Source organism: Thermobia domestica, chromosome 13, assembly GCF_964235325.1.
Source record: "Thermobia domestica chromosome 13, izTheDome1.hap1.1, whole genome shotgun sequence".
NCBI classification, from domain to species: domain Eukaryota; kingdom Metazoa; phylum Arthropoda; class Insecta; order Zygentoma; family Lepismatidae; genus Thermobia; species Thermobia domestica.
Genome location: NC_137466.1, coordinates 99257433 through 99282912, shown reverse-complemented (window position 1 = coordinate 99282912; position 25480 = coordinate 99257433). Strand labels below are relative to the sequence as shown.

The 25480-nt window shown below is 33.5% G+C and overlaps 1 protein-coding gene across 1 annotated transcript in view; it reads right to left on the bottom strand.

Moving 5' to 3' along the window:
• Positions 1-944: 944 nt before the first annotated feature.
• LOC145668384 (uncharacterized) overlaps positions 945-25480 on the bottom strand; it is a 44649-nt gene continuing 20113 nt past the window's right edge. Inside the window, exon 2 of the mRNA XM_081736173.1 lies at positions 945-5773. Coding sequence (XP_081592299.1) covers positions 4463-5773 — 1311 coding nt within the window. The 3' untranslated portion in view covers positions 945-4462. The remainder of the gene's footprint in view (positions 5774-25480) is intronic.

The window sequence follows — 25480 nt, the reverse complement described above, 5'->3', positions numbered from 1 at the left end:
TGGGACGTAAAACTTACAGATTTCATTTCATTTTCAATATTCATAGTGTTGTGCTCTTATGTTCCGTAATGAATACTCACATCATACAATGATACCTCTAATTGCAGCTAATTTCAATAGTTAGTTTCTGTTGAAAAATATAAGTAAAAACAAAGAAATATCCCAGGTAACAATATAGTTATGCACTAACAATAATAACTCACGGCCTTTGTTTTATGTAACAAGATGTACTAAGTAACAAATTATATATATATATAAGGTGTGTTAATTATATAGTTTTATTTAAAAAGTGCATTAAGTATGCATAATTATACTTTACCCGTATTATGCACTTGCAGCCTTATATATTTTCTGAAGATTCTAAACTTTATTTTTTTAAAAAGTATATGCATATTAACATATTACTAAGATTAATCTTTTTTAGATAAAAATTCATATTATGATGAATATAACTGCGTCAAAATTTCTTTCAAGTATTTTTAAATGTATTTACAGAAATTATTAACAATGAACGATTTGGTTTCATAACAACCTTTTAGTTCTCAGTTTTCGCTTGTTATAAGGAAGAAGTATATTATATAGAAGACGATCCTTTGTGTTAGGTGTAAGAATATACGTACTACGTTAAATAATGAAAATGTATATATTTAATATTCAAGATCTGTTGATAGTATAGTCTTACTAACATATGGTTGATGTTATTTTGCAATCATCAATTAAGTAGTTGAGTAGCTAGCATACCGCGCTTGCCGTGTGTATAGTTTTTAGTTCGGACCTCCTATAAGTACATGTGATTCAAATTCCATATTACTACCCAAGAAATATAGGACTGAACAACTGAAAGGAGATGTTTAACTATTCTTTCTGAAATAAAGTGTGAATTATCATCTTGCTTTTCATCCATGAAACGCATGGTGAATAAAAAGAAACTAAAACTGTTTTGCTTTTTTTATATGTTTATTTCATAATAAAACTTAATTAGTTACAATACGTGGTATCACTTTATTTTACAGATCCAATATAATTTTGATCTAATTAAATACGATATATTATAAACATAAGTTCTATCACTATCACAAAACACAACGAAATATAAACATTCGTGTTCAACACTTATTCACTCTTATTGTAGAAAATATTATCACAATATGTCTTCCCTCTGCTTATACAGTAAATATATGTATATATAACATAGAAAACTCACAAACTTTCTTGACTAAATGTATTAATACATTAAATATGCTTCTTGTACGAGTATAAAGCCTATAACATGAGTTGTTAAGAATATACGTAGGAATTTATTTTGTATATAAATAACGTAGAATGAGTACTTCTTTTCTCAATAAATAAGGTTTCAACTGTAAATAGCAAATATTCAGGTGACACACTAAGTGTTATTTTAGTTATGAAGCACTGTTTCCTATTAGATCAGTAACTTTATGTATATAAAGGGTTCAGCGTTAGAGTAAGCCATTTTTACTTTTTTTCATTGAATTGCGGCTAAGTTGAAAGAATATTATTTTTCAGTATGTATATATGTTTGTATTTTTTTACTCCCGACAGAACTTAAAGGCTTGATAAAGTTTGCTTACTGAGTATCCATAGAATCACCATTAGTTCTGAAGTATTATAACAGTGGGTAAATGGCGCTATGAAAAAAATGTAATGAGATCAAAGCTAAATCAAATGACATGCTTGAAGTTAAATTCGAATGATTAGTTTTTCTGAGAAAATTTATTTTTTTATGGCGCTAAAATGTATGTCTCTCGTTCCTATTATTAATTGAGAATTGTTATTCTGCTCGAAAATGTTTATTTACTTATGTAGCGCATATGTAAATATGTACAACTAACGGATGTATACAACTGTTATGTATACAACTAACAGATTGTGTCTATTATTGTATGTGTTCTTCTAATGTGACACTCATACTCCTAACAGTAACAAACAAACTGCTTGTAAAGAAAAACATTGTAAATAATGGATTAGACTACTGTAATTGTGTTATAATTTGATGTATTGAATACATATGTCTGAACCATAACATTCAAGCTCAGACTGTTGATTGTTTTATTGATATAAATCAAAAATTAAATACCATGTTAAATAATTGTTTCCTGTCTGTTTAGATTTCCTACAAAATGTGCTCCAGACTTTTAATGTGATCTCTGTTTTGATTCAATAATTTGACAAAATTTTTAAAAATTTACCAAGTAAATTTCACTGAATACCCTTAGTGACAAGATTCGAACTATAAAACACTATTGAGTATCATTACTGAATGTGATAGATATAATTCCCAATTGTTTTTGTAAGTCAATATACTTAGACTTTCTACAAATAGGGAGTGGAATCTCATATAGTCGTTCCGTTTTTGCAAATTGGTCAATCATTTTCTAATTTTTGTTATTATAAGAGTTATTAGAGGAAATAGCTCTTTAAGTAGCATATAAAGCTAAGAAACTAGAAATAGTTCGTGATAGACATCTATCTTTCTGATAACTTGTTATAGCATTATCCATAAAACACAACATTACTGTCAAATATACATGCTAAAGAAGGAAATTTATCGAAAATATAAACTGAACAATATGAAATTCAAACTCAAATAGAAAACGTTAGAGCCCTGAATTGTTCATGTTTACCCCAAATATATTAATTTCAACTTCATCGAGAGATTTACAATAAGAACAAATATTGTGTATATACTGTTAATTTACTTACTATTCAATGCATGAGATGTTTATGTAGAAACTTAATATTTTTATGGATCAATTTACATTCGTTTAGAAAAAGTTACAATTTCTCGTTAGAGATGGAACCATGAAAAGCAAACATTGTTCTGGCTGTAAGGAGAGAAACTAATCAAATCATTCTAACCTAACTCAGTCTATACCCAAGAAGATATTAGAAAGATCAGAATTCCTCTTTCTGAAATTTGGAAGCATATATTGGATGTATATATGCACTTTAGCCATTTTCAGTCTCTTGAATATTTTTTATCTTTCTTTCTTCCGTTTTCACTATGACCCTGCACCCAGACTTTTTCTGGGTACTGTTTGGAAGTTAATCTCTAAAGTAACAAATTGCCAGTGTTAATTGTACCATCATTAGAAACGAATAAAAAAGTGAGTTATAAAAAAGACAGTAATATCATCAACGATTACTATGTTTGCTATAAATTATAACAAAGACCAACTTTTACATAATCAATTCTTGAATTTATCTCACTCCACTGATGTAAAAATTTGATCAAATTAAATAAACGTTATTGCTAACCACACAGTGCAATAAACAATTTCGAAATACAAATAATGAATATGCTAATTGTAAAACAAGGTAACTAAATACCCAACGAGCGGAAAATACAAGGTTTGCATTTCTTGCTTGTTTATTACAATACTCTGAATGTCTAGGAAACTCTTCTTAACAGCTTGTTTGTCACTTACGTGTCACCTTTACTTTGAACCACTTAATTATTCCGTTTTTAAAAATGAATAGAAAACTAAAGTGCTTGATTTGACTAGACTTTTATTAATGCTATTGTCATAGATAATGAATAAAAATCATACATTATCCATTTACACAAGTTTTTCCACAAAATACAGCAAACTAGATTAATTTTTGTTCTCAAAAATACCACTGACAAATGTCCACTGCATCCATAAGGAAATAAATAATTTATCACTGAAACAATATTCTACACTGCGTGATTTTAGATTATACAATTAAGATACAACCTGTGATCGGATTAATTTCTTTACAAGATATTAAAAAGAAATTAAATGTATATCTGATAAAACGTTAAAATGAGTTATTGCACAATATTATTCGTAATCAGTTCCAATGAAGTGGACATTAATACATGTTAAATAATAATTCATGAAACGAAACACATATCTTAATCGCTATTAAGAGAATCAACATTTCCTAAACTTATCGACTTCATTCTAAGAGAATTATTTCGTTATTTATGCAGTGTCATGTTTCTAAGAGTATTTTTCAGTGATCTTGAAAGCTTACAGGGTTTTGTTGGTGTGAAAATGACGGTACTAAAGTAAATCATTTTTTATTCACATGTAGTCAGTAACAAATACTCTGTCCTACTGGCGAAATAGTTTTTTGAGAATAAATTTATAACCAACTGGCAAAAATTCGTTAAGTTCTTTTTTCTGGTAAGTTACAAATCAATACATTTTTTATAAAACGAAGTAAGTGAAAGAAAGAAATTTAAACTAACTTTTCCAGGTATGACGAAATAAGTATTTGTTACTCACTACATGCATTCACACAAAGAAAGAACAAGATATAAGTTCATGGGGAGAGAAATACAACTGGACTTGTATCTCGACAACAAGAAACTTTAAAAAGTTTAAAAAAAAATCAAAACATTTATTTAGGTACGATAGTTGTATGTGCTGAAGAAATTCAGTTACAGGTCTTGTTATCCACATAATGTTGATCACACATTCTTAACTTCATAGTCCGTTAAAATTTCCACATCAACTTTAACGCGACAGTAGTCCTTAGATTTAGAACACTCGCGAAGAAAGTTCTCATCCAAAACACAACATCTACCAGTAGCTGCAATATCAGACCAAGAAGAGGTCAATGGAAATACAGGACAAATGAAAGTGACTTGCCGACCATGTGTTTCTGTTCTCATGCTTAGTCTAAGACTATGAGATTCAGCCTCAGATTGATTTCCTAACAGCCATAACCATACATAATATCGCTTAACGTTTTCGTCCACGGCAGCTCCTGCATTAACAGCCATGGATTTGAGGAAGAATGGAAGACCATGTTTGGTTAGTGAGGTTAATGAGGTATCACCTGGTGGTGGAGGAAGTTGCAGAGTGACTTTAGGACGGAAGTATTGGACTAGAGGTCCATCATGTTGGTCCTGAATATGAGACATTAGTTGAAGAGCACTGCCTAAGTAATCACAGGAGACATCACATGGACAGTGATAAAAGTCTTCATGTTGATGATACATTGGAAGATGTGAAGGCAAGGTAGGGGGAGGAGAAGCCGTGTCCATGGCAGCTTCTTCGTCACCGTTGGTGGACATTCGCTGGATTCCTTCTTCGGATACATCTGTGAGATCTTTATTCTCGTTGTCAGGTTGAGGTGATGAGATCTCTGGGATTGGATCAGGGTTGTTAATACCACTAAGGAACCTACCGTGACCTGCTGATCTGGATGAGATCTCACTTGTTGAAAATGACCTTGTTCTGATTGGAGAAGCAGCTTCTGGATTACCATCTACGTTCAGTGCTAAGCGTTTAGATACTGTGCATATACTCTCTGCAGAAGATGCCTTACACAGCAATCTTGACTTGAGTTGAATAAGAGGTGATATCGAGGAGGTAGTCCCATTAGGTGTAGTTATTGACGTTGTTACGCTGTTTTGAAGCTGGATCGATTTATCAACTGTTATCACTTTACTGTCCCTACAAATAACTCGTTTAGCTTTTGTTTTATCGGGATCCCTTTTCTTTCGTTCTGGTTGCTGGGTCGTAAATGTCGAGGCTATAATTCCGTGGACTTTGTCAGCAACCAAACACCTACCTCTAGCCAGAGGAACTCGGCAAACAGGACAGCGCTCTGCCTTCAATCTACAACTGCCACATAGGACATGACCATTGCAGCACTGATGAGCCGGAGGAGGAATTGTTTCAAGGCAAACAGGACATTCCAGAAGGAGAAGAATAGATTGGACACATGCAGACAGTCTTTGAAGGCTCATTGGAGTTGGGCCACTTGATGTGATCTATAAAAATACAATAAGAGAAAAGGAATATTAATTACGAAAATTAAATGCAAACAATAGTGCAAAAATCAATCATGTCAGTAAAATTATAATCATCGAATTTTTGATACGTAATTACTGTTTCCTAATGAAACGTTTAAATACTTCTGACTTCCTTCAGAGTGACGAATAGGCACTCTCTTATTACACTGATATGTGTCAAGGTCAAGATGCAAATACATAATAACGTGTCTGATGAAGGCAATATTACATTGCCGAAATGTTATACAAGTAGTTTTAATATATATGTGTTACTTTGGTCAGTTTTAATTTATTAATGATCTTGCAACAGAAAAGTTGAAGACCTTTTTCTCTGGCGAGATTGTACACTGTAAAGAAGACTTATGCACATTTCACTATTACTCTAAAAATTTATCTCAATAATTTCAATAGCAAAATACTAGATATTTCATGAATATCATCATGTACAAAGTAAAACTAATTTAGATTATTGTTAACAAATAAATATAAACAAAAACAACAATTCTGGAAGAGCGTTACTGGCTGACATGAACGTATTTTGTTTTATCGCAACACTGCAATTAAAATTATTGTTTGTACTCACTTAGTCAATTCCTAGGGTCAATATCATAGAAACAGATAAATGAATTTCAGTATGTTTTTTCTGCAACATAAATAGACAACCTTATCCTTCAACAGAAGAATCTATTACTACATTCACAAGATAATAACAAGATAAATTGTATCAGTAATTATATTTTCTGGTCTGACTGCTTCGCTTATTTCATTGCAGTGTGAATAGAAAGGTATTTGTTTACCATGCTTTCACTATTTTACCAACATGACCAAAAACACATCAAAAAGAGATATGCTTACAAGGTTATTCTGTACACGTAAGTCTAACATGTTTGAAAGTTATTCTGTAACGTTTGGTTAGACGTACCTTATGTATGCGAGTATGTTTATCAATTAAAACTGGAACGTGAGACGATGATATAGCGGGTAATAAACTCATAACTCCTCGAAAGGCAGTTCCCACCTACGCAATATTATTCTGTTATGTCTTGAAGGTAAGAAGACATCGTGAAAATAAACAATGGAAATGTTAATGCCAGAGAAAAACAAGAAGACGAAGAAAGGTACTTAATTATGTATTCAAGAATTGATTGTGCCAAGTGACAAGACGAAAAGATTTGTTGTCATTATTCATACTTCATCATTACATGTGAAATGTAAGTGAAAGAACTATAATGAGATATCTTTTTTTACTTGTTGAGAAAAGAGTAAGGATTTATAACTAAATTCGAAGGAGAAAGGAATGTGGCCAAAGAGACTAAACTGTAATGTTTTGTATAGCATTATAGGCAAGGTGACCAGAATTTTCACTTTCGAAAGCGGGACGCATACGAATCGGCTACGGGGGGGGGGATATCTGACTTCCAGATTGCATTTTGGGACGCAGCAGTGTTCTCAATTTACAAAATACACAAGTAAGAGTGATACCAGACCGTTTCTAACTTTACGTGTACCACACAATAAATAATGGTTCCCGATTGCAAGTTCTACCCAACAATTCTTTTAACTAGTTGAACACTCAGCATTCCCACTCAATTCTCACTTGAACCATGAACACTCAATTTCAATTTGAAAATTCAGAAGTTCTAGACATGGCTGAACCTTGGCAACGAGTATTGGTACGGAAAAGTGTAGAATTTGCATTGACGATTTATATTTTGAATAATAATTACGGGACACCTAGGTCATTTTTACATAAAAACGGGACATTTAGGCGTCCCGTTCGAGAATCAGAAAAAAACGGGACAACGGTTGGAAAAAGGGACTGTCCTGGCTAAAACGGGACGTCTGGTCACCTTGATTATAGGAGAAAAAAGTTTTAAATGTCAAAAATGTCAAACAATAGCGTCCTTGATATATCGCACATACTTTTATATATATATATATATATATATATATATATATATATAAAACAATATTATCAAACTTATTATATCTAAAGGCTGCATGGACATCGATCGGATTAGATCGAATTGGAACTTGCTCTGTCAAAACGCTCCATGGACATCGATCGGCGTTAGATCGAATCGGAACTTGCTTTGTATAAAGACTCAATGGGAATCGATCAACATTAGATCGAATAGGAATGTGCTCTGTCTAAATTCTCTCCATGGGGATCAATCGGCCTTGGATCGAATTAGAACTTGCTCTGTCTAAAGACTCTATGGGCATAGTTTGGAAATCTAAAAATTCAGAAAGAAGAGGAAAATATATTTGAATTGGATTGCTATATTAACGTTAATATTAATAAATCGTAGTCTTTTCGTCTCATGAAATGTTTTGGTCAACTAAAATTATGGGTTAGCACATCGTCCCCAATACCATTATATCAGATTTCCCTTACTTGGGTCTATTATTCCGTACTTTTAACTGTCTCACGAAGTGTTTCCTAGATCTACTCGGAAACTATTGTCCCTCACTAGGGACAAGAAATAAAACAAAGAAATAAAAATAACATGTATCAATGTAGCCAATATAAATTTAGAAACATCCATACTGACTAACAAGAATAATGACTTGTATTGAGTACTGTTCGGAAACGTAATACCTCTCTAAATAACTCGAAAGTTGGATAATTGTGTAAATTCAAATGAATACATCAAGAAACAAATGAAATTGAATATAAATTCCTTTGATGCTGCAGGTATATAACTCCAGGCAAATGGTTATCGATCTGAACCCATATATTCACATGATCAATATCGTGCAATGCTTCGTTTATGTTGAATTTTGAATCGGATCCCATTGAGTGCTCAAAATACAACTTTGAGGTGTTTTAGTAACACATATGAGACTACAATCTGAACAATTTTGAACAAATTCAGAGGGACATTTCTATGCGAAATTCAAAATTTAAATCTTAATTTGAATTTTTGAAGTACTGTTTTTATTTTACAGGTTTTTTCAATATAGTAAACTTGTAGAGCAATCTATAAGCTTTCCAACGGTGTTTGTTTCACGTCTCTAGTGCACATATTAACCATTTTATGACAATTTTTAATAATCACTGTAGCTGGAAAAAAATGCAATTTTTTGACATTTTAGAACGCCCTGTATGGAGACACTTTCATGGAAGGAGAGGTAATATTTGAGATTTTTTCATCTCCCACTGTAATAAAGCTGTACACCAATTTTTACAAAAATCTGAGATGGTCAAGTCTGATGACTTGTTAATTTGACATGGAATGTCCCATATTAAAACGACTAGTTACACTCTTCCTGTTATTCGTAAAGTTGAAACAAAAACTAATCATACACTTCGTCATTTTTATTCGAGGACCAGATGAAACACTCGCGGACCGCCATTTGGCCATCACATCAGCTTAATGTTGCAAGTAAATGGTTCTACTTTAGAACATGAGCGGTTGTTCTCTTTAATTGTTTTGATTGTTAAAAGAAGTTCAGTATTTCTTTGTCACACCTGAAAACGATGCAGCCATTGAAAGAGTGTGTAAGAGGAGTTAACTTAAATATTAACGGATGAAAAAAATGGTATCAATATATTTATATAACTTGAAACACGTAACATATATATATTACTCTGATATGATAGTATCGCATCTCCTGAAAGAAGTTGGTGAAAGCAAAACATATGTGAAAACTATGTAATAAAAACAAATTCTGTCGTCTTTTAAATTAGAAAATATGGTATCTTGTAATAAGTTTAAATAAAATAAAATCTCTTGTAAGATTTTACGATGACATAAATCTCATCTCTTTAGTTAATATTTTGCTAATCTACACATAATAAGAAAATACACATTCAAACAAAAGAGAAAGTTTTTATACATAAAACAAAAAGATTTGCGTTTAACTTCCGTTCGTTTCTGAAGATTGTCATAGTTTGATTCTTTAGGAGTAACAGAAGAAGGAATCATGAATTTAATGATGGAAAAAATGATTCAACTTAATGAAAGCACACGGTATAAGGACTGTAGAAACAATACGATGAACAATGGAAAGGAATTATTACTTTATTAATTAATGTGTGTATATATTTTAAGTATCCATTCATCTTCGTTAATATTCTGGAGAGACATTTAACAAGCAGCGTTGCCAAGTTACAAGAATTTTCGTACATAAAGGTGATGATGGCTTAGAAACTCGGACGAAATAAGATAATTTTGCAAAATATGCATAACTACACTATCTTTTTCTTAAATTAGACCATTTCTATGCCTAACATAGCGTTAACGGCGATGAAACTGATGTGCAGACCACATATTCAGCTAAATGTCATCTATCCGCCATTGTTCTTAGTAGACTGTCAAACCAGGGAGGTATTGTTCAGTTTATATCTACTGAGTACAAAACCACAATAGCTATCCCACCGCTGGTTTAGTGGTCGGCGCGCGCCTTTGGTAGACTGGGCTCCGACGAGAGTAGGAATGGCCAATTACGAAATTTTTACTTTCCACAATCCGGAAAATAAAATTTAAAAAATTCCGGAATTTAGAGAAATTCCGGATTTCATAAAACTTCCGATGTCGGAAAAGTTCCTGAATTTTCTAAATTCCGGATATTTCCGAATTCCGGAATTTTCTAAAATTGAAAATTCCAATTTCGAAAATTTCCTACATCGGAATTTTTACGAAATCCGGAATTTCCCAAAGTCCGGAATTTTTCCGGACTGAAAGTGAAATTTCCGATTCCGAACAATAGATTTTCCGAAATGCGGATTCCGGAAAATTTTGGCCATTCCTAGACGAGAGGATATTGAACGCATCACAATGATTCGGATGCCTCCTTAATATTGTAGACCCACGTATCATATAGCCTCGTTGCTGAAAAAAAAAACACTGCTTATAGGGATTTAAAAGTCACCTTGATACTTTCCTTGTACTATTAATTCATTTAGTAAAGGATATAAAGCTGCACCGCTTGAGGCACCCACACTTCTTTATATACTGACCATACAATAGAAAACCCATACGCCGAAATCTGTGATCCATAAACAATTAGCCAAGCTACAACAATTAGTATAATAATAAGTTGAGGAAATGGGGAATACCCATGAATGGGATATTTCTTCACCATTATGTGAGCATAATGTCAGTTGTTAAAGAAGTTAGATTTAATGTGTGTATAAAGTAATTGCGTATTTTCCTCTTAAATTGCGTCTAAATTCGACTAAAAATTGAAGCAGAGATTGCTCCTCAAATTTGCACTATATTTTTTAACCTGGTTTTATTTTTTTAATCATCTTTCATGGAAAGGGTTCTTCTTAGATTAGTTACATGATTTTTTTTTTTCAAATCATACTAAAAAGAGTTAATTTTATGGCATTGAGGACATGGCATTTTCCTTCAGAAATGACTGTTAATGTTTTGCATGGTGAAAACAAGTATACACGTGTTATGATTAATTTCCGTTTAATAATGTCAGTAGAAATGAAATGGTTGTGTCATTTTCAACTGGTGGATGTATGACGTAAAAGAATGCTTTTACAATTTGTGAAAAGCAGAGAAACACAAAGAGGAAAGAAAGGAAGTAAATAAGCAAGTGTTGCCAGTGTATGCGCAATAAGTGATCGACTAGTAGTATGCCTGCAAAACAATTGATTATGCTGTCAATGTACTTGTTTGACTGTCACCACTGTCTTTTCGTCGATCAGGTTATATGCTAGATCATTCATCTCTCTGTGTATTTTACTGAGAAGTCAAATATGAAAGTGTGACGTCACAGAGCATTCAGTTAGAGATGACTGCTATAGACACTACTGACTTCTGCTTTGACTCTATTTACCGGTTCTCACTTTTTTTTTCAAGAAGGTTGGTAAAATTGTTATTTAATATTAGAATGAGCTGAAGATCGATCCTTGTTATCATCTAAAATATTTTTAAAACTACCACAGCAATGCTAGAATGATAGACTAACAAACGCTTCCTTTGCTCCATGTTGATATTTGGCAACATTTTTTCTCCTTGTCTCTTTCTTAAATTTTTATAAGTTACGAAAATAAATAAACAAATTTCACGCACTTTTGTTCTATTTTACTACGTTTTTCGGGTTTTTCTTGATAGCAAGAACTGCAAATTTGAATATGGAATATCTCAAATTTTACTTTACAGCGACGATGGAAGAGAAAGCATGGTAATCGTGAAACAAATTATTTGTTACGGTTGTTAAACATTATAGTGTAAACTGGCGTTCGGCTATATCTGATATTATGTTCATAAATAAATCGAATTCAAGGTTCCACTGGATTTTTGAATGTCTTATCCGTTCATCCGTCCCTCCTTTCGATCATCCTGATCTACGTACACTCGCCTAGAGGACATACCGTTCAACAAATTTAAACACAAGGTTCTTATAAGATTTCCCAGGTGGATAAAAGTCAAAATTGCGACTTTACCAGAAACGGCTCTAACGATTTTGTTTAAATTTCATAAAACAATATTTCACTAACAACCTCATACTATGTTGTAAGTATTTAGCTTGGTGAAATCCTAAAGGGGTAGTTTATTCTTGGGGAGATTTACTTTTCCTATTTTGCCAAATAGGACACATGCAATTTTATTTCATAAGCAAATATTTTGTTAATAGTTCTGAAATATAGCATAAGTCATTTGTTATTTAAAAATTCCACAAGGGATACTTACTTTTCGAGATGAGTTTTCTTCGGACAAAGTTTTCCGAAAACACCTTATAATTTTATATGTATTTAATAAACAAATGTTTCATAAATAAATCCAGCATAAAATGATTTAGTTTTTGAAATATTGGAGTTAGAAAGTTTACTGCGGTTTTACATAACTTTAATTAATTTATTTTTTTGAGAAAGAATGATAAATTACCATCAACTAAAAGGAGTCAGTAAAAATCAGAACATAATAAGCTGCTTTTTATTCCAAAAGGATCAAAATGTCATAAGTATAAGAACAGAATTTTTCAAGGTTTAGTGGTATTTTTACATAGTCTATAGTATTGCAAGTGCAACTCAAGAAAGACACGAAGAAAGCAGAAAAAAATATCACTTTTACTGTTATATTTTACATACTCATAGATGCAGGACTTCGAAATTAAATGAAATGAGATTTCTAGCCTCACGTTCCTCAGTTATGCCCTGTAGGCTAAAGGAGACGGATGATATAAATGGAAGAGAGTGATGAAAGAAGTAGCGGAAGGAGGAGAGCAGAAGGAAAAAGAACCAAGAGAAAACCCACTGTTACGACATTGTCCATCATAATCTCACATGGTTTGTGATCTAACCAGGGATCCGTAGACCAGAGGTGAGCGCTTTACCACTGAGAAGAGTGCATCTTCCCCCAGAATTCGGAGAAGGAAAAACGATCACAATAAATATCCCGGACAAAAGTTCCATTAAGAACTTTGTTGTGTATGTCACGTGAAGCCCAATATCGCACACTTGAAAGATTCTCTTTCAACAAACCCTTAAGCCAAGACAAGGAGAGGATCCGGATGTGGGTATTTGGTTTCATCCATGCACGATGGAAGAAGGTGAAAGTTACGAAAGCTTTGCTGCTTCACTTGGCTTTCATCGAAGCATTGAGTAAGCACTACGTGATTTGGCTTCCTTTGTTCCACTTAGTCAGTTATTCATCCATGGGAGACTATCTACAAAAACCTTATCTTACGTCTTCCCGTCACTTGGGCTTTACCACGGAACAAAGTTTATAAATACTACGATATGTCAACTCTAGTTTTTTTAAATGCTATATAAAGCCAGAGTATTTCAAAGGATATGTCATAAAAATCTGAGAGTAAATGCTTAGCTCCAAACATAATCTACAACAAAGACATAGTTTTAACAGAAGGCAGGGTAGGTAGGTACAGCTAGTATGGATTGACTTTCGATTTAACGTAGAATTCAACACTCTTCATTATATTATTCGGATCTATGCAGCTTTTTTTTTAAAGTAGTAGTGTCACTTGTATACCGCGTGAAGGAGTTTGATTTATATGGCGTGACACTTTCTTTATTAATTCAAACCGGAAGTGGTACTCGATTTCTACCATTTCCGATTTTAGTAGAAAGATACGAATGCAGATGGGATATATTCTTGCATTTGGATACTACCGAAGTTGGAGAAGAAATATTTAGAGAGCTTCGAAATGTGGTGTTGGATGAAAATGAAGAAGATAAAATGGACAAAGACAGAGTAACAAACGAAGATGTTTTAAAACGGATAGGAGAGAAGAGGACGCTTTTAGCCATTTTACTTCGTAGGAAGGCCAATTGGATTGGACACTTCTTGCGAAGAAAATGTCTTTTTCCATGTCGCTATAGAAGGCAAGATGGGAGGGAGGAAAGCGAGGAATGGGAAGAACACAACTGATGGATGATTTGAAAATTACAAGAAAATATTAGGAGTTCAAAGAGGAAATAGAAGACCGGGAAACGTGGAAGAAACATTTCCAGCACCCACCCACCCCAAAAAATCATTTGATCCAGAAGAACCTGCCAACAGGCAGAATACCTAATAGTAACGCTTAAATTCATTCAGAATACTACTTTCCGCTATCTATTACTGTTTTTACTCTATAATGATCAGCGTAATGAAATTCTTGTTTTCTGCTACTTCCGGTTCGAATATAGGGTTAAGAGAGAAAATGTTAAAAATTCTTAGGACACTAAATAGATTCCAAAAGAACGCTTCTTCCTATATCTTATCATTTCCCCCCTCCTCCATCTATGTACCTAAATCAATACTAAAATTGGAAGTTGCGTCACTTCCGATTTTAGTAGAGAATTAGAGATTAAACGTATTCTTGGAACACTTAATTGTAAGAATCCTTTCTTGGTATATGCTACCGTTTTTAGGTCTATAGTGATCAACGCCACAATTAAAAATGGTTCATTTCTATCACTTTCGTTAGATGAATCACCTCTATCAACAAACTCAATTCCCAACTTCTGACCCGCTACCTCCTAGCCAAAATTGCTTGTGACCCATCAAGTAGTACTTGAGACTTTCTGTCTCCCGGACAGAGAGGGTACATGTATAAAGGATAAATATTATAATGTACCACGTGTTTGTGTTTACAAAACACCCAGCATGTGATTGTGTTTATAAAACATTTTACACTTGTACTTATTTATAAACAACGACCACGTGTACTTCACGATGGAGTATTACATCTTATGTTGGAATACGAGGCCTACAAGTTGTAGACGATGGTGACATCACTTCAAAACTCGAGGCCTTTCCTTTCCTTCTGCTTAGCTTGCTTCGGAGCTCTGTTGGGATTCCCAACCTCAGTCCTTTGCTTCAAAGTTCTGTGACTTTCAAACCCCCGCCATGCTTGCTTCGGAGCATTGTGGATTCCTAATCCACTCAACCTAGCTTGCCGCGGAGCTCTGTGGAGATTATGTTCCTGGCTGCTCAGGCCTTGGGTCACCTTTCTCTACCTTGTATTAGAGAAATTACATTATTATACTACTCTGCAAAATTCTGTTTATAGTAGATTTTTAAAAATAATAAACCGGTAGTGAAAAAATTCAAAACATATACGCAATTTACTCTACTAAGCTCTACCTACCCCCTACACAGGGAAATTTAACAATAAAACGAACTCGTTAAAACTGGCACAATAGATCAAAGTAAGCGACATATATTAATACGGCTGTACGATGGAAGGTTCATGGGAATATTAAAGTCGTAATTCAGTTATTATCATTATTACTATAAGAAATTTCAACTTTAATGAAATCGGTACAGCTGTATTAGCATATTGAGTCATTTTTGTTTGAAAAGCTTCATTTACACGAAATATGTAAAAGTGTTTATAACCTACGTTCCATCGAAACTCTCAATTTGTACAAGTTACATCCACTCCTGCTCCCTCTTAAACTAAAATAAAAAATCAACTTTTGTCGCCATATAGTATTTCCTTTCTACACCTAATATGTACAACATGTCAAAATCTTTAATACTTATTTCTAGAGATGCAAAAAAGCCGGCTTTTTTGAATCGATGGTTTTTTCACATAAAAAGCCGGCTTTTTTGGGAAAAAAACGAAAATTTTGGAAATTTTGGCTTTTTTCAACTTCATGATTTTTCTATCTAAATAGCTTTCTTATAGTATATTCTATAGTTAGATAAGAATTCCATGACCTGAATGTGATATTTCGCTCTGAAATTCACCATCAAGATGGATGGAGCACATGTTTTACGAATTAAAGCTAACATGAAGAATGTAGTATTTGAGGGTAATTTTAGAGACTATTTAACTTTATTTTAACTTTTGAATTATCGACATCTTTTTTCTTCTCTAGTTTGTCATCCGTGTTTCATTTCTAAGAACTTTTAGTACTCTAGGTTCTAGCGCAAAAGTTAAACTTGCCCGTTTTTCTATTTATCCGTCAAAGCGTACGTTTTTCAATATATCCGTCAAACCGTACTTCCACATTTCTGTTATACTGTATGTGTGAAGTGATTTAGCAATAATTTTTCGGACACAACCTTGAATACCAATTTATACAAATAATCAGTAGCGGATTTAGAAAAGTACTTTAGGAGGGGTTTTTCTTATTCTTTCGTTTCCTAAAAAGTCCTAATTTTATTTGGGAAGTGCTTGAAGTTTATGAGTACAGGCATAACTAATATTTCGTTTCGTTTATATGTTTAGCAATAATTTTCCGGATACAACTTTAAAAATAATTTTATACTGAGAATCAGTGGCGGATTTAGAAAAGTATTTTGGGAAGGGTTTCTTACTAATGTTTAGTTTTTTTAAACATTCGTAATTTTTATTTGACGGGAGCTTAAAGTTTATGAGTAAAGGCATAAATAATAGATATTTCGTTTGTTGCAGACATTCCGTAACTTTGGGGAACGGGCTTCAGTCCGAAAGACCGCCCCCCTAACCTTCGCAAAACCGTCACTGCTGGTAATTAGTAATAATAACGATTTAAAAACAATAAAAAAGGAAGTCGCCCAACTCACAGTACACGCACTATTTCTACATTCACAGATGGAATGAAGAAAAGCTTTGTCAGAATGGTCGAATGCTGGTTGAATCCCGGACTTCCCGATAGAAGCGCAAAAGCTAATCACTCAGTCATGTTTGTTGTGCAGTTGTATTTAGCTTAACTTAAATATATTCCGTAGTCTTTTTTTGGAGTTCCGTAATGATATGTTGAATCCCTCTTGTTAAAAATTCAGAAAACTTGAGGATTGGGTAAACTGTGATGGTGGTTCTATAAAACTTAACTGTAGAATTTCAAGAATATACAGAACCAAAAGCTCTAGATGTGCAGCCTTTAAGTGTATCATATAAATCTAAGTATTTCTCTTATGTTTTATTTTAATTTTATTTTGTTTCAAAAAGAGGGTATGGAATATTTTGAAGTAAAAATACTACATACTATTTTGCTAGTTATTTGTGTATTCTTTAAAAAGAAGTGTTTACTTTTAGGGTTGGCTGGTTTACACCAACTTTTTTTTTAATAACTGGTTTAAACCACAAAAATAAAAAGAATGAAAAATGCGAATCGTGTGAACTTCATGGTAACGTTTCCAGATATCAAACCACCTGCAATAGTTTTATTTCCCTTTCACCTTTTAATCAAGGTGTCCCATGTTCAATTCTCGGTCGAACCACAAACCTTCTTTCATGCGTAACCCAAGTAGCGGTTCGGATGTCAGTTTAAGCGAAAGTCTTCTCCTTGATAACCTCGGTATTTCGTAAGGATGTTAAGCCTAAATATACGAAACAAACCAAATTGTATATTTCTGCATGTCTAAATGCGTGTTGTTTTATAAAGAAGCCAATATTGCTTAAATATATTGATAGAAATTGGCAAAATTTATCGATTGCCTACGTAGCTTCCAACATTAGCTTGGATTGGACTTTCAATGATATCTACGTACCGGTACTAAATTTGTAATTTAATACCTCAGTTTTAGCGTACTGATTATGGTACGTTGACCTTTAAATTTTACATGCAAAGCAATAACATGATTTTCCCGTTATTGTCTTACATTTCAAGTAATGACGGGATTTTCCCAATGGCTAGGGCGGGAGATTCTCAACTTAAGAAATTTACTGACCGCACTTCTTTAAGCTTACAGGAGTTCTTCCGGCATAACCCCGCTGTTGCATAATAACATCAAGGCGAAACAAACTTATTTCTGTGGATATGTAATATAAATACATAAAGCAAAAAATCTAATTCAAAAAAGCCTGGTTTAAACCAAAAAAGCCTGGTTTAAACATCCCCCAAAAAACGGGTTTTTGGCATTTTCAAAAACAACCACGGTTCTTGCCAACTCTGCTTACTTTTGTATATAGGAGGTTAAAAAATTCTTATTATATACATTGGTTAATCCTGTGGAATTCATAATGTAAATATGTTGAAGAAAAATTGTTTGAAATATTTTTTCGAAATTCATAGTTTATTTTCGATATTTTATATTATTATCAGCATCAACCACTAATTAAATGATTTTTTGTGTTATAGAGAAGCGATACAAAGTCTGTTTTATCAATTTAAAGCAGTATTTTGAAAAAAGCCCAAAATTTCCCAAGCAAAAAAGCAAAGCAGAAAAAACCGAGTTTTTTTTTCAAAAAAGCCGGGTTTTTTTCCGAGCCCTTGCATCTCTACTTATTTCTTATTGCTTTACAAGTACACGTATTACAAGTCAGAGTCTATTCGAGGCCTCAAAATTAATAGGGTCTAGTTTTTATACTCTCATCTTTTCCCCGTTCAGTTAGTATGGTACCTATTCTTCTTCCTCTCTTCACCTTATTTTACTATGCTACAAATAACCATTTTATCAAGGAAAATACGAAACATGTAGTCCTTTGTTTTATGTCTCTATATACATGTGCAATTTCATTAACTTATTTCATGTCTAGTATCTACCTGGTAAATTTGATCAAAATTGGCTTGGATCACTAACCGTAAGATGATGTTTCTTGTTAAAAGCAATATGTCGTATCAAAAGTTGGGTAGTTGAAATGGCGTTTAGCATTCCTTTCACCATCGAGGCTATATGAGGCGTTGACCCACAGCTTAATGTACTACCACCAGGAATCGAATCCGGCCTCCCGCGTTAGAGAAACGTTCGCTGACCATCTAGGCACCATGGAGCTAGTTGTAAAAATAGTAAAGCGGAAATCATCTTAGTATATGATAATTTTCAAACGTCATGAAAATTACATTGTGCTGTTTTCAGTGCGTAGTTTCTTAATTTTACACATCAGTGCTGTTAAGTTCGATGTAACAACACAGGCAAGAGAAAAAAAATCAGTTGAATGAACATGACTTTTTTGCCCATATTTCTACTACCCCCACTCATTTCTTTGTATCGCCACTCAATATTCCGAAATCAAGGAACGAATGTTAAATGATTAGATCTAAACAACTTACGTAAATGTTCAAGTCTTTCATGGAAAGAGCAAACCATTCACAGAAATGGAGGTACTTGAAAATCTAAAAGTAGCGTTCTGGAAATTGGTACTCATTAAAATGTTTTATTTCACAAAACCACTAACACTTCTACTTTTAGATATTTCATTAGTGCCATCCGGCAGATTGTGTATGTATGTATATGTGTGTGTGTGTGTTGTTAGTCTAATCATGTCCTTACCTAACCTTCATCAACAGAGAATCGTATAAGGCAATAACTTCTAAGAAAAGAGTCCTACTAAACCACAATTTGAAAAATAATGTCGACAGAAGAGGGAATAAAACATTAATACGAAAGAAAAATCTTCATGGAATCTTATTCCACGTGACTCTGTGGGTTTAGTGAGAAGTCCCTTATTAGTTTTCTCTTCTTTCTTCCTTATTTTTTCAACCTTGGAAGATGTCAAGCACATTTATCCAACCAATGAACTTGTCAGTAGCGTAAGTCATTGACTTTCTTAGCACCAGTACCAACAGACAATGCGTTCAGCTGAATGTAACGACGGAGTATTTTTGCTCAAAGAACCCTTGTTGTTTTTCGTGCACGAACAAAATGCATTTTTTTTCTTTCCTCCCTCTCTATCATAGCCAATTCATTTGTGTCCTTAATGGTCAATCTTTTTGCAGAGGAACTCGAAGAAAAATTACCAAAAAAGTCAGTAGCTCTCTCACCCACTCACGATCCAGTAACTACCCAAGTATTTAACAATCCCGTCTGCAGTGAGACGTCGTCGGATCGTCAGAGGCCAGCTGGCAGCTAGAGTAAGTAGCTTTATAGCATAAAAGAGCAATGCACTCATCTTCTTTCCAATGTCTTAAAAACTTGAAAAATGATGTGACTGACGCAGCCTTGACTGCATAACTCAAAAGGTCATATATACAACTCACGTTTCCTTTTTTTTCACAGTGGCGCCTTCTGATTCCTCGGTTGGTTCTGGGTGCGTTGTTGTTTATTCATGAAGTTAATAAGACAAGTAACCTCAGTACAGCAGTTTCAGGATATTGACCCAAGAATGGTTGAGTTTAGATTTACCTTATACACTAATTATGTGAGAACAATTACGAGTTGCATTTTTCAAAATTTAGGTACTCTGGAAGTCGAACGTTATCTTCCCATTATTTCTTTTCAAAACCGAAGTCAGGAGCTATTATACAGGAATATTATTGTATGTAAAGAAGTATTATACAGTTTTCGAGCTACATTCTCACATGCATCTTTCACATTTACAGTACTGAGACAGAAATTTCAAACAAATTAATATGTAATATGTATTATTATTATTATTATTATTAGTAGTAGTAGTAGTAGTAGTAGTAGTAGTAGTGGTAGTAGTAGTAGTAGTAGTAGTAGTAGTAGTAGTAGTAGTAGTAATAGTAGTAGTAGTAGTAGTAGTAGTAGTACTTCTATTTCAAATTATATCATCTCTTTTTATTTGTTTCTTTAGCTATCTTTGGGAGAAAGGCCTGAGTCCCCTTTGCTCTCTGTGTGGGTGTGCAACTGAATTGCTTTCCTAACATAGTGCGTGAATTTTCAACATTATAGTGTGAGTTCTGTAATGCAAGATTTACTAACAACGCTCTTCACTTAGTACTTTATAACATGATTGGGTCAGTAACGTTTCCTCACCACTACGCAAAAAAAAAAAAAAAAAAAAAAAAAAAATGGTGTTTATACATTTCAATTCTATCACAGACCAGTTGGTCCCAGCATAACTACCACCGGTTTGACACAGAGACAGTGTTGAGGGGTGTAGAAATAACAGCGCGATAGTATTAAATTACTAGGTGAATGGACGTGGAAATAGGACGGCGATATGGTGTTCTTTTAATACATACTCGGTGTTGTTAGTAATACCCCGGCTCGCATTGTAAACGCAATCCATTAATAACTAACTCATATTGATAACTATATTAATCGTCAGAGATCATACAAACTCTATCAATTATTAAAAACAATATTTAACAAAGGTATCGCAACTTCTCAATATCCTGTGTATCAGATGGACGCAGTTATATTGTTTTACATCTCCTAAGGAACCGCTATTTATTTATGTATATAACGTATATTACGAAGTGATTTGAAATATTGAAGAAATTAGGGAACTATGTTGGTGCAGGCTCTATTTGACTAGTTTTAAAAGTGCAATTTCAAGAAAAAATAAAGCCGCTTTTTTAAAACACAGATCCCTGGTAAAATATATGATGAAACAAAGAGACTGAGATCTCCTAAGAAAGAAAAAGCATAGTTTCTATTCGGTCTGGTGAGCACTGTTTTAACGAACTAACCTGCTAAAGATACATACAGATGGACAATCATCCAAAATTTTCATTGTTGGTGCACAGAGATCCTACGTTTAAATTTTCAAACTTTTCGGTTTGGAATTTTATCGCTTGCAAGTAAAAGCGAAAAAAAATTAACAGTAGAATACCAATTTTTGCTTCTAAGAAAATTTTGTACTTACAAGGTCATTGCCCCACGACCACATTAGTACTCTGGCTTCCCATTTTTGCTTTTTTTTTCTTTTTTCTAAAAAAATATTAAAAAATCACGAATATTATTTCTTTTGTTTCCGATTTTTTCTCTCTAAAGCAAAACACTACAAAACTCATTTTGTCCTTTTAGTAGCCTATTATTGCTGAAACTGTCATGAAATTTTCCCAAACTTTTATGTTGGGAATACCGTTTTCAGTTTTAAATATAAGATAAAAGAAAAACCGAAAAGAAATGAGATAGTTACTATATTATATCTTCTTCCTTTTAGACTGCGGAAAAGATATGGATTGATTTATAGCCATGTTATGTTTTATGTTTCAGTATGTGTATAGATACGTGTGTATGTGTGTGTACGTGTGGATTTTTTTTATGACAAAATTTTCTTCAGAAAGTTGCGCTAGCATGTCATGTTAGATGACATCATCAATTTCTTTCTTCATTCTCTTTTTTTTCGCTTTACCCTACAAAAAAAGAAGAAAAGAAAAACATCACGGATACAACATTGTTGTCACGAAAATCAAACGTGACGTTGGCTTCTTAAAATACATAGAGGAGGAAAAGAATACCTAATTTACCAAAATAGAAGGAAAAATAAATAATGCAAAACAATAACTATTTTTCGGTTGTGGGAAATCCAATACAAAGAAGTTGATAATAACAACGTTTTGTATTCTGTATGGTATGTATTATCAGTTATTATTATTATATCACAGTAAATATGTTCATATTATAAAACGATTGTGTTAAAACTGCAAATATGCACTTGGTGTTTGATGTACAACTGCACTAGGGTTACCAGATTGCCCCCCCCCCCTTTTTTTACCATATACCACTCAATGTGGGGACTCTATTTTTTCGTTTAATTAGCGCAGAAACTTCAAAAATCATTTTTTTTTTTAGCTCTAGCAAAACATCTCCACGAAACAGAACAAAAAATAGAGTACATAATTGTTGCACGCTTTATTTGTACAGTTCACTTCTTCTCCCCTCTTTCAGATATTGACAAGTGTTAAGATAATGCCACTGGATTTGTTATTCTGCAATTGTAAAGTTTCAATGTCGTAGTTGTTCCGATGTCTGATTACCGTATTGAATTGTTAAATCACAAACACACACACTCGCACATAATGTAGCAAATGTTTATTTTCAATAATATGTCTTAATGTTGTAAATAATAAGTAGTCAGTTTTTAAAGAACAAATCCCTGAATTTCTAGACTATTGCAAAGTAGGCCTACTATCGACATTAGATTCCAAATAAACCCAAATGCACTGCAGAAGACATGTATCTAAGCAGGTATATAGGTATAATTAGGGCTAAGTAAGTATTAGAATGTCGATTTAGAAATTATTTTGAACTACCAGGGCTCGAACTTAGTATCGTTTGCTAGTAGTCACCACTCCGGCACCTTGAAGCTGGTTCACATTTTGTTTGTTTGTAGACTATGTGATAAAGGATGCTCGCAAACGAGCATCAAATACTGTATATACAGTACATTTCCAAATACAGTATTTAACACATACAAAAAATTATGAATAATGTTTTCGGCAGCTGAGACTGGGAAAAAAATTATATTAAATCTCGTCCATCAGCCTGGTAAAATTGATTTCACAGTGCAAATCTGAAACGCAGTCAGAACATTAGATAAAGCTTTGTGGCTCTTCAGGCCTGTAGCCAGCCCAAAAATGTAGGGAAGGGCCGGCTGAAGTTAGGGGGGCCGATCCAACCATATTATAGTTCATCACCAGATTATAGTTCACTTGCCAGCCTACCATGAAACTTTTAGGGAGGAAGCCGAAATTTAGGGGGCCCGGACCCCCGATTTCCCTGGATAAGGGCCTGTGGCTCTTATCAAGGGCGTCGGTCTTCGGGGACCGAGGGGGCCCGGGCCCCCAAAGCTCATGTGGGCCCCCTATTGTATTTATGAATACACAATATTTGGCATAATTTGAGTGCAATTTGTCTTAAAATGTTAATATATATATCTTCTGCATCTGAATAGCCCCTCCAAATTTACAGATAAATCGGCGCTCTTGGCTCTTATCTATCAATATTACAATTCATAGCTTAAAGCTGCTCTAAAAGTATTATTTGATGTTCTTTTCTAGTTGATAAAGTCAAAAACAAATTAATTGACTTAAAAACAAATTAATGTTAAGTGGCCTAAGTAAAAAAAAAAAGATGAATAAATAAAAATGATTAATGCCTTTATTCACTTCTTAGATGGGTGGTTTTCTAAAAATATTTTTATAAGCAGTAAGTCATAAGATTATAAACTACATAAATGGTTTTGGCTGTCAACATAACCGAAATATGAATTGTTAATCAAATATTGAGCTTCAAATTTATTTTCTGTAAAATTTCAATTGAAGCACTCCGTCGAACAACAATATATGTTACATTTTAGTGACTTCGAGAAAAATGAGAAAAACTTGTAGTACCGTGTATTTCAGGAGTACAATATAGATAATTTAAGGTCTGTAGCAATACGAGAGAATTACTCTTTCTTTACGCCTATAAGCAAAGGAAACTGCTCATAATTATATAAACACAACATGACACGTGCCACTCTCCAAAGTTTGGGTACAAGCCCCCGCATGTAGCATTCTCAATCAAATTTACCATCTTCCCTCCAAATTTACCACTTTCCCCAAGAATCTACTTTTCTCCCTTCTCAAATTTACTTTTCTTAAATTTCTCCTTTCTCAGTTCCATTGCACCATTTTCAATGAAAAATTATGTTTTCCAAATATTCTTATAAGTGCAACCTGAGTTTGAAACCCGCCTATGGATAGTGTTGTCTACGGTACGAGAAATTTGTTGCCTCGTCTGGAAATCGAGACGAAAAGAACATCTCTAAATTGGAGATGAAACGAGAAATACAATTCTCGTCTCGTTTTCGAGACGAGACGAAAGATGTCTACAGTCTCGCGGGGAATACTAGTTCATCCAAATATTAGATCTCGAACACTGTTTAGTGTTATATGATTCATAGTAAAAAAAAAAAAAAAAAAAAAAAGCTATAAATGGATAAAAGGGTTATAAGAACACAGCGAAAAGCATTTATCAACGTTTGAAGATACGAAAAGAGTCATCATACAAGATATTCCAATAAGAATTATGGTTTAAAGGTTGTTATGTCACACCTCTCAAACGGTAGACCTTTTGTGACTCAGAAGGATTCTGAGTACTCCTAGATGAAATTACGAGAAATGTCAGGACGTAAATTTTAAACATAAATTTATCAAACGAAACGAGAGATTTCCGAGACGAGACAAACTTTCTCGAGAGTCAAGACCCGTGGAGATTTGTTCAAGATGAGACAAGAAATTCGAACACTACCTATGGGCATTCCTGCAGAATATTGTGCGATGGGTCAAATTATCCAACATTCTATCAGAGACGTAGCTTCATTTTCTATTTTAGGTAAACTATTATTTTTAATACAATATTCTGAATACTTAGTGCATCATTTGTAAATCACTACTGCATTATTTATACAGTATTAATGCATTGTTCTGTTTATTGGGAATTGGCGTTTGCATAAGTTTCCATGGATGCCACTTTCTTGCCTTTTATCATTTTTATTTGTACTAACACTTAAAGCTTTAATTATTGATTGGTTAGAGTTTAACATCCCTTCCAGCAGTGAGGCTATATGACTCATGAACCGACACTTTAACATGCGGCCCGTATTACATAAGCTCGCACCGGAAATCGAATCCGGGTCTTCCGAATCAAATATAAAGCTTTATAGTTT